The following is an 11,474-nucleotide window of genomic DNA, read 5'->3' as shown; positions in this document are numbered from 1 at the left end:
TATTTACAATGCATAAAATTGTTGGTATCTCAAAAAAGTCTTACGCGGAAGTTTAGAAAGTTTGACTACGTACATAATATGTTTTAAAAATTTGAACACATAGATATATGAAAACTTATTAAAGAATGTAGTATATATATATGACGACGTGGCTCTCACCACAATAAGTTCTCATCTAATTTAAGGGTGATTCTCACCAAAAACTCACCATTTCATCAAGTCATGGGTCATTTTAGGTAAGGTCACTTCAGGTCTTGGGTCTGAAAATGCTCAATACAACAAGTTTAAGAAAATAATATTCAATTTATAATTGGCGAATTATTGAGCTTTCTTTGCTATTTATTTTTCAATTTGGTTATTCAAGCATTATTACTAATACACTGTATTAATTTAAGCCATCTCAATTCTATATATATATTCTAAATTGTCACAAAAATGCATCTAATTCCTAATAGCTAATCAAAATGATAATAAAAATTGAAAATAAAACTTGTAAACATTACTAAAGAAAAAGCTAAGATTTTTTTTTTGAAGATTAAGAAAAAGCTAAGATTAAATGTGGAGAACGTTGGAACAAACAAATTATGTGGATAAATATCATATTTTTGATGTCACTTAGGGTCTGTTCTGACTGACTGAACTGAGCTGAACTGATTTGAACTGAACTTATTGGAACTGAACTTATTGGAACTGAACTGAATATTTTATGAGAGAAGGAAATTAAGAACTGAACTTAACTGAACTGAATTGAACTGAACTGAATATTTTATGAGAGAAGGAAATTAAGAACCGAACTAAACTTATTGGAGCTGAACTGAACTGAAAATAATCTGAAGAGAACAGACCCTAAATTATCTCTTCAAATCATTGACTATGTTAATATTTCGTGTTTAGATATATATAATCCCTTTGAATATGTAAATAATACATCATATTTCATTATAGAGTTGGATATTATATATCTCCCTTGATTTAGAATTTACATATTAAACGAGTTTTGGGGTGAAAAAAGTGTTCAAAATCCATAAAAATGGGTCTAGCTTGGGTCAGATTTGCATGTGATCGAGTAAATTAAAAAAATTGACATGTCTAAGACTTTGCATGTTCTTAATTTTAAGTTGTAAATTTGCTCTACTATACTCCATTCTGCTTAGAAGCTAAAAAAAAGCCCTTAAATATACATAATCTTGAATTGAATCCTCATATAGAAACAAGATTAATACCTTGATAAGGACAATACTGTTGATAAGTATATCTTATTTGGTAGGTGTATGTACCCTTCAACTTAAACTTTTCAAACGATGACATTACGGCTTTGCATGGCTCTGATTACATTAAAATATTGACCGGTATTTTGTTATGAAAACGTACTATGTTGCCTATTACATAATTGATTAGATAACGTACTGAAATACCAAATCTGTTAGAGAAGAATAATATTCCCTCCAGAACATTTGGGACATCTAGTTTATCAGTCACATATATACTCTAGATAGTACTTGTATGGAGTAACTTTCATGTGTATTTCAATATCAAGTAAAAATAAATTGAGACGAATCTAACAAAATTCTATATAACTATTTATAGTTTTTTTAATAAATTTTATTAAGGAAGATTAAAATAAAATGTGTAAATAGTGCAAAATTTAAATTGCAACCAAATAAAATCAACGCCAATCAAGAACATCACGAAGGATAGATTGGACCATAGAATTTTAGCCGTATCAACAAGACAACAAGCTAAGTGAGCCAATCCGTTTGTAGTCAATGCCAGGGTATCAAGGGCACCTGTAAATTGTAATTATATACTCGCACTTGTATGCATGATAATGATGGACTTTAGTTTGTCAAGTTTTGTTATCTCCAATCTTGTGCAAGACAACGATGGTTGAAATTTATGTTAAAAATAACAAAACCGTACCAAGAGATAATATTTCTCTGGTTTGTCGTCAAAAGTACTTTGTAACTGTAGTTAATTAACGGTAAATACAAGTTTATCTGCCACATAAACGAATTTTTGTTAATCTGGTGACATTTTTGTAAATATATTGAAAAAGCATGGTTATTTATTCAGTACTTTTGTTGAGCTGTCCAATTACTGTTTGCAACTTGCATTTACTGTTTGGTGAGGAAACTACACATGTACCCCTCAACTAGTATATGAAAAGACACATGTACCCTTCCACTGATACTTGAAAAGACGATTATACCCCTAGATAAACAAAAATTGGGCACAACACATCTCGTAATTGAGTAACATAATTCAATGTATACTAGGGGCCTGTTCTCTTACGTTGAAATTCAGTTCAGTTCAGCTCAGTGCAGTTCAATTCAGTTCAGTTCAGTTCAGTTCAGCTCAGCTCAGTTCAATTCAGTTCAGTTCCGCTCCTAATTTCCCTCTCTTATAAAATATTCAGTTCAGTTCAGCTCATTTCAGTTCAGTTCAGCTGAGTTCAGTCAATGAGAACAGACCCTAAATCATGAAATTGATTAAAACCTAAGTAACTCTGTAGTCTAACACTCTAACTAGATCATGAAAGCAGTCATAATTTTGTACTATACTATACTATATTCATATCACAACAATTTGTATATATTGTACTAATTTAAAGCCCTAAGAAATATTGGGCCTTGAGCGGTTGCGCGGGCTGCATCGACTAAGGGTCGGGCCTGATAATTAGATGGAGGAATGAAGAATCTCTATCCTTTAAGGAAATTGTATTTGCCTATCTTTTGCCTTAGTCAAAGACTTTAATTTGTGATTAATGAATGACATATATGAGAATAAATTTGGTTTGCTGATGGGGTTTGGGTTTAGATTAGTCTACAAATCTACAATGAGTAATAGGATTTGGAACACTACGTGATTTACTAAGGATTTGGAAAAAGACAAAGCAAGAACCCCATAAGATAAACTTCGACTATGACCTAGTTACCAAGTTAAAAACTAAGGACGTGTGTAGAATAAGTTACAAATTCAAATCCCACCATCTTCCTTTCTAATTTGTATTGTCCTTAGAACTCATTCGAATAAAGGGGAAAAATATTTATACAGAGAATAGTCATGACTCTATTATCAATGCAATATGAGCTATCTCAAAGCCCAGTTTATGATGGATTACCAAAGGCCCATTGGGCCTCTCCTTTGAAAACCCAAAAACTGTATCTAATTGACACTTGTGCAAAGTAGACACGTGGGAAAACAGGCAATCCTGTGGGTGGTAACAAACTATCAATCAAAACAAACTGCTAATTTTGGAGGACAGTGAAAAAAAAAAAAAAAAATTAATCTTTCAGTTTCTTCCATTTCATTTCATTTTAATCTATAAAATTTTATCATCTTCTTTCTTAATATTGCTGGGAATTATTCTGCAACAGGTATTATCAACCTATATAACTATTTCATATTAAATTGTTAGTGTTATATTTCATTTAGATGTATGTGTCTATAAAACAATCCCAAGTTCATAACTTTATGTGATTTGATCTTATAATTTGAAGTTAGATAGTAGTATTTTGAGAGATTGCCTAATATATTGCCGTATTTGTCCTCATTTTCGTATCCGTTTTCGTGCAGCCTGCCTTAACTTTGCTACTTGTATGATATATGATGCATGTTCAGTTCAATGAAACATGAGTTATATTTAGGAACAAAATATAATCCTTTATCATAATAATGATACGGTAATAAAAAATAATAATTGTACCATAAAGAAAGTTATCAGTCGGATGTTATGAAATAAACATAATCAAATTTATATTTTATAGTTCTATGGTTGTATTTATAATAATGTTTTCGAATGATTTTGTTCCAATTTTACAAACTGCAGAAACTATAAATCTGATTGATTATATTATTACCAACTGTAAAAATTGATATTAGATATTAGTTGTTGTTTTAGACATGGATAAATCAGATGAGAAAACGATGGAAACTGCAACAACAGTGAGTTATGATGCTTACTTTGAGACGATTCAGAGTAGGAAGAAATTGCCCGCTTCCTTACAAGAGACTTTGACTGCTGCATTTGCCAGCATTCCTGTTTCATCTTTCCCACAAGTTCCTGGTGGCAAAGGTAACAGGTTATTCATAACACAGCTAAATTTTATGTTACTGACACTCGGGTACTTGTGTCGGATATGGGTATGTGTCCAGGTGCCTGACTCGGCTATTATATGACAAAATTCTGAGATTTTTTACCCAAAATGAAGTGTCAAAGCGATCATAGCCAAGATCCAACACGGGTACCTGAGATGAAATGAAAAGTCTGAGTAACATAAATTGCATTGCTTTTATTTTGCAGTGATAGAAATCTCAGCAGAAACATCCATATCTGATGCTGTAAAGATACTTTCTGAATGCAACATACTCTCGGCGCCAGTAACGAATCCGGATAAAGCTCAAAGCAATGATTGGAAGGAGAGGTATCTTGGGATCATAGACTATTCAGCGATAATATTGTGGGTATTAGAAGGTGCTGAGCTTGCTGCTGTAGCTTTATCTGCTAGTTCTGCTACAGCTGCTGGAGTTGGGGCAGGTGCAGCAGGGGCTCTTGGAGCAGTGGCACTAGGTGCCACAGGCCCAGCCGCGATTGCTGGGTTAACAGTTGCAGCAGTTGGGGCAGCCGTGGCTGGTGGTTTTGCAGTGGACAAAGGGATGGGAAAGGATGCTCCGACAGCTGCTGATCAGTTAGGTGATGATTTCTACAAAGTGATTCTACAAGAAGAACCATTCAAGTCAACCAAGGTATGTTTATTAAGGTTCATTCAGGATGAATTTTTATAGCTGCCAAAATCTGGTATTCATATATTTATGACAATTATCATATATTGACATTATTTTAACTAAGCTTTACACATTCTTAAAAGAGTTGTTGGCACCCAAAAAATGTCTATATCTGGGAAATTCTGTTGACATCTGCTTGCATTTCCATTGATCCTTCATGTAAAGCCGTGTTGTGTGCTGTACATATCTTTGGCTTTGCAGATCAGGGAAATTGTGAAGTCTTTCAGATCCACACCATTCCTTCCAGTTTCAACTGAAAGCAATATGTTGACAGTTTTATTGCTTTTATCGAAGTATAGAATGAGAAATGTACCAGTAATTGAACCAGGGAAGGCTTTTATGAAGAACTTCATCACTCAATCTGCTGTAGTGAGAGGCCTTGAGGGATGTGGTGGACGAGATTGGTTTGATTGCATTGCTGCCCATCCCATTTCTGAATTGGGCCTTCCTTTTATGTCACGCGATCAGGTGTTTTCTTCTGCTGTCTTTAAGCCACCCTCTCTGTCTTATGTAATACTAGATACATTATGGAATAGCAGCTTAGTACTGATATTTTTTAAGGAATTCCTTCTGTTGGCAGGTTGTAAGCATAAAGAGCAGTGATCTGATTTTGGAGGCGTTCAAGCGGATGAAGGACCATCACATTGGTGGCCTTCCAGTTGTGGAGGGACCAAAGAAGAAGATTGTTGGAAATTTGAGCATGAGAGATATCAGATACTTGTTACTCCAGCCCAATCTTTTCTCCACTTTTAGGTATTTTGTTTAGTGAAAAGTTGAAAAGGATCTGCAGCATTTTTCATGCCCGCTGTTATTATCCATAATCTCCATAAGTACACCGTGTTAGAAAACATGAAAAATCATCAGAAAGTAGTTTGTGTCAAACCACTGGATGTAAACTGCGGGAAATTGAATCAGCCAAGGAGTGCAAAAGAAAAAAAATTGTTTTGCTGCGCATGAAAAAAGACATGATTCTTAGTAAATGTTAACCTTAAGTTTTTGGGATAAATTATAAGCTAAACAAATTCTCACTACGTTAAGAAGGTGACCAAATATCTCTAATTAGTTAAAAATTCACAATTATAATTAACTTTAGCTGTTTATTTAAATGTGATCTGCCCATTGCCTGTATATTATTTTCTATGATCTCAGCTGCAAATTGGATATGTGGTTAGTTCTCACAATCTCTTGTTATTACAGGCATCTTACAGTAAATGACTTTATGAAGACAGTTTCCTTGATGAGCCAAGAGGCAGGTAAAGTTACCCAACCAATAACATGCAAGACGGACACCACCCTTGGCGATGTTATCCACAGCTTAGCTTCCAAGTCAGTTCACAGGATCTATGTCACAGCTGAGGAAGATGAAGTTGTTGGTGTTATAACACTTAGAGATGTTATTTCTTGCTTCATCTATGAACCTCCAAACTATTATGATGACTACTTAGGTTATTCTGCAGAGGAGTTGCTCGAGAAGTGAGATGTCTTTTCTCTTTTAAATTAAATTAAATGCATCCAATCTAGATTTTTGCCTTGCAGAAATTTGAGTTGCAAAACTTGCAAGTTACACAATGTCTTAGCAGTATACTATGGGTACATTAGTTAATACAAGAAGTTTTTACATACCTACGAGTATTTATCTAAGGCGCATCCAATAAGTTTCTTTTGTAGTATTTTGTAACTAGAATATACTCTTATTTGATGGAGTATATGTCAATCCAACATACCAATACAGAAGAAATCTCATTTTGAAGTATAGCATAATGTTCTGTCACTTCTTGTTACCTTACTCGAAAATGTAAAAATAGGCATAATAGAGCAAAGCTTGTTAACCATCCAAATGCTTTGTAAGCAAAATCAATGTTATCGAACACATAGGAGCAGTGCACAGCAATTCTGTTAAGAATATGTACCTTCAACCGTTCAAAATCTTGTGGCATTTCAAAGATCAGCAGAAAAACCATTTACAGTGGACCTTAAATCTTGTGCACATTAAGCAGTGAAATTTCCATTTTCAGTGGCGTTGCTTCTCCTAGTTCAGTTGACTGTCGAATGTTTTCAAGAACTCTTCGCGAACTGAAATGTCTTTCTGTTGATTGGATTCTTCCTCTTCCTGCTATACCAGAATAGGCTGATAGCCCTTTCCTCCCTTAACACGGTGCCGGTACTTGTGCGGCATCTCTGGTTGCCTGTCAGGGTAAATATGAGGATCATTTCAGGTTATTTGTACACTATAGCCGGGATATTTCTCCAGTCCCTTCACATCAATCATATTCCTGATTCTCTCAACATCCCCCCACCTACCCACTGCTGCATATACATTAGATAAAACCACGAATGTAGCTCGATTTCCAGGCTCCAACTCAGAAAGTTCCTTTGCCATATCTTCACCAAGTTTTGGATCCAAATGGTGCCCTGCAGCACCAAGCAATGAAGAATACACAGAACTTGAAATTTCAGGGATTTCCTGTATCAATTCTTGAGCTTTCTGAAGGTGCCCAGATCGACCCAATAGGTCAATGATACAAGCAAAATGCTGCTGAGTTGGTTTCAGGCCATACTCTGTAGTCATCATCTCAAATACTTGTAATCCTTTGTCAAGTTGACCTGCATGACTGCAGACAGTCAGTAGGTTAGCAAAAGTGCTGCTATTAGGCCTGACATTCTCTTTCTGCATTAGATTAAAAATTTCAAATGCAAAATTTTCTTCGCCATTTCTTCCATATCCTGAAATCATTGCATTCCAAAAAGCTGGGTCGTCAGGCTTATCTTTGTAGTGGTCAAAAATCTTGCGTGCCCAAGAAGATTGCCCACACTTCATGTACACGTCGATGAGAGCAGTAGTGAAGAACTCATCATTACTGATATCAGCTCTTATGGCAGCTGCATGAATCTGAGTTCCCAACTGCAGAGATGAGATCATGGAACATGCATCCAAAAGGCTAGTAAGAGACTTCAAACTTGGAGCAATTCCTTCTGATACCATCTCAGTGAAGAACTGCAATGCGCTCTCATAATTTCCTTGTTTTGAAAATCCACTGATCATTGTATTCCAAGTTGCCGAATCTGGTACCAATCCTTCAGATTCCAATTCAGAGAACAACTTTAGGGCAGTATCACAATCACCAGTCAAGAACATACCGGCAATGATTGAATTCCATGTAATCAGATTCCTATTACCCTTCATTTCTCTGAAAACATGATAACCGGAGCAAGAACCACATTTAGTATACATGTCTACAAGTGCAGTTCCTACCATGATATGAAACTGTAATCCAACTTTAACAGCAACCCCATGAACTTGTCTTCCAAATCGAAGATTAGTGACATTGGAACAAGCACCCAAAACTGTAACCAAAGTAACTGCATTAGGTCCTTCACTGGAAGACACAAACATACCCTTAAACACCTTCAAAACAACGCGATAAACACCATTCTGAACTAATCCAGATATAAAAGCATTATAGCTCACCACATTCTTGTATTTCATCATTCCAAACGCTTTCGTGGCCGAGACCACTTCGGAACAAGTCATATACATTGTCACAACCCCATTTGCAACATAAACATCCCTTTCAACACCAATCTTTACAGCCCAACAATGAACTTGACTACCATTCTCAACACCATCACAAGCTGACAACACACTAGCAATCATAACCGAATTAGGCCTACACCTCCTTAACCCAACCTCTCTAAAAACCACAAGAGCTTCTCCAAAACACCCATTCTGAGCAAACCCAGAAATCATAGCATTAACAGAGGCCTCATTTCGTTGAGGCATTTCATCAAACACCTTGATTGCATATTTCAGTTGTCGAAATTTCATGTACATATGAGTAAGACCAGTTGAGGCGTATGTATCGCAGTAAAACCCAGATTTGATGAGATGGGTATGAATGATTTGGCCTTGAAGAGGAACGTTAAGCTTGGCGCATGATTTAAGAAGACATGGGTAGGAGAAATGGTTGATGGGTAAAGAAGAAGAACGAAGGTGTGAATATAAATGTAAAGCTTCTTTGTAATAACCATTTGTGACAAACTTTGCTATATTATGACTCATATGCAACACTCAACAAGCTCTGATCCATGAAATTTGATGTTTATACTGAAATCTTAAATTGCTGTTCCAGATTGAAGTTATTTTTAATCTATACTGTAAATTTTTATTTATTTATTTATTTATTTATTTTTTAGAGAATAGATTCGAAATCTTCTTCCCATAATACTTGAAATGTTAGGATGGACACGTAGTTTAACTCCCGGTCTCAAGACCTGTGATTGATTCTCACCCCCGCCCATGTAGCTCTCTAAAAAAAACAAAAAAGTGATTTTATTTAAAATATTTGTTTATTACGGAGTATATAAAAGGTTCTCTTTTGTATTTCATTATACACCCACCAACTTTTATATGGAGTAGAACTCATGAGGCTCATTAGTGGTTAGTGTTACAAGGGTTACTCAATTTGTATTACTCTTACAAGGGTAACTTCGTCATTATTAGGAGTTACTCGGTCAATATTAGTATATTACATGGTTAGGCCCTATTCTTTAGCTCTACTGTCACATGTCCTGCTCTGCCCACAAGCTCAAAAGAACCAGCCTTACTCCGTTAGTGTTTTTTTTTTACATAAAAAAAAAAAGCATAATACTCCGTTAGTATGTTAGTATTATAGAAGTTGATTTGCTATTATACAAGCGACCGCATGGTAAGACTAGCAACACACAAAACGCGTTCAAAATAATCCAACCTTTGATATCCAATTACTCGTTACAAGTTATTAACCCATTATAACTGGTGCAAATCTGATTGCCACTTCCTTATTGGTTTCAATTTCTTCAATTATTAATTTGAAAAAGGATTTTAATTTTAATTCTAATTCTAGTTCTAATCTAATCTTTAATTTTAATGATAAAAGTTAACCTAAACAAAAATCTTGAATAAGGCAGATTTTCATTATTCTATTGTAAGCTTAGTTAAAACTACTCTTATAGTCTTTTTAGTTTGGTGTCTGAGCGATGCTAGATTGTTGATAAAATTTCAGTATAAACTTTTTTATTTGAATGCTAAATATGGTCTTACAATCCCTTTTGATACATAGAATTTTTAGACATACAATGTCATATCGCTAATTTAATTAAATAATAGTGTACTTTTTGTAGTTTAGGTTGTGAATATTTATGTTATTATTGACTTGAAATTATTTTTATTGAACTTAAATTGATTTTATATATATATATATATATATATATATATATATATATATATATATATATATATATATATATATATATATATATATATATATATATATATATATATATATATATATATATATATATATTCTCTATTTTTTAAATATAAATTAAATATATTAGAATTTTAAAGAATTTTTTAAAACGAATTTCATAATGGATATAGAACCGATTTATATGATATCTATTAAAAGTTATGATTAATTTTGTACATATGAAGTATTAGAAGTGTATTGATGATAAAACTCTATACAACAATTTTATCTTTAAAAAAAATAATTCAAAAATCACTTACTTAGCATCCTATGTGTCATAATAATATCTATTTTTTGCCTAAAATTGAATTACTATACTTATATAAATTTTGCTCAATTGAAATTAATTTTACGAATTAAACTTACTCTTACTAAGGACCTGTTCACTTCAGCTTAATTTCAGTTCAGTTCAGTTCAATTCAATTTAAGCTCCAATTAGTTCAGCTGCTCCTAATTTCTTTCTCTCATAAAATATTCATTTCAACTCTATTCAGTTCAGCTCCAATCAATTCAGTAAATGTGAACATGCCCTAATTATTTGTTATATTTGTTCTCTAAGGTTACTGTTTTTTTATTGAACTGGCATTTTTTTTTGCTAGACTGATGAACTTATTTTTACTGATATAAAATTATATTTTATTGAATATTGTTATTTAAAGCGAAGAAAACAAAATCTTATACAGTTTTTTTTTACTCCATATTACTATTTTTCTATTAAAAAAACAATTAATATATCCCCATATTCCCCAACCAAATAACTATATACTTTCCCCTCCCAAAAAAAGGCTACTCATAATGGAGTATACAGTTAACTATACTTGAATTTTTCAAAAAAAAAAAAAAGTTAACTATACTTGAAACTCCATACCATAAATTCCCCTTATTGATTCCGACCCTATAATTTCTAAGACTTTGGACAATGATTAGTATTACAATTAATAGTATTACAATTAATATAAAAACTAAGGAAGTACTTCGTATATGTTTCTCTCTATATACACCATAAAAAATACTCCATAAATTTTAATTTCACATAATTTTTGTACCATAAAATTCATACTCTTATTAATTTTCATATATTATCCGCATGATTAATATTACAATTAATATACTCCGTAAAAACTAAGAAAGTAAATATTTTTCTCCATATACACCATAAAACATACTCCATTAATTTTACTCTCACGTAAAAACACACTCTTATTAACTTTCTTATACTATCCTCTACTGTAATTTTTTTTTAAAAAAAACCGTATTACGGAATAAAATGTTAAAATGTTGCGAGTATTTAGAAACGGAAATAAACAAAACTCGTATTCTCTGTACTGGTAGTCGTACTCTCGGTTACAGCTTGGTTTGGTGATCTCATTCCCAAATTGTACCATATATAAATCCAATATT

The 11,474-nt window shown here is 33.3% G+C and overlaps 1 protein-coding gene and 1 pseudogene across 2 annotated transcripts; one reads left to right on the top strand and one right to left on the bottom strand.

Moving 5' to 3' along the window:
* Positions 1-3,232: 3,232 nt before the first annotated feature.
* On the top strand, positions 3,233-6,440 carry LOC145639728 (SNF1-related protein kinase regulatory subunit gamma-1-like). 2 transcript variants are annotated; one of them, XM_081691054.1, is made up of 6 exons: positions 3,233-3,377; positions 3,902-4,075; positions 4,304-4,746; positions 4,987-5,253; positions 5,366-5,538; positions 5,983-6,440. In XM_081691054.1, exons 2-6 carry the CDS (start codon positions 3,904-3,906, stop codon positions 6,260-6,262), a joined length of 1,335 nt encoding a protein of 444 aa, XP_081547180.1. In that variant the 5' UTR covers positions 3,233-3,377; positions 3,902-3,903; the 3' UTR covers positions 6,263-6,440. The 2 variants fall into 2 exon arrangements, with proteins under 2 accessions (XP_081547180.1, XP_081547187.1); XM_081691061.1 differs by having other exon boundaries at positions 3,259-3,377; positions 3,890-4,075.
* A 129-nt stretch (positions 6,441-6,569) lies between these two features.
* On the bottom strand, positions 6,570-8,845 carry LOC145639718 (pentatricopeptide repeat-containing protein At2g02750 pseudogene; annotated as a pseudogene).
* Positions 8,846-11,474: the final 2,629 nt, after the last annotated feature.

This window comes from Chenopodium album, chromosome 1 (assembly GCF_948465745.1).
Source record: "Chenopodium album chromosome 1, dcCheAlbu1.1, whole genome shotgun sequence".
NCBI classification, from domain to species: Eukaryota; Viridiplantae; Streptophyta; class Magnoliopsida; order Caryophyllales; family Amaranthaceae; genus Chenopodium; species Chenopodium album.
Note: the sequence above shows the minus strand (reverse complement) of the source record. Positions and strands in the feature narration are given on the sequence as shown.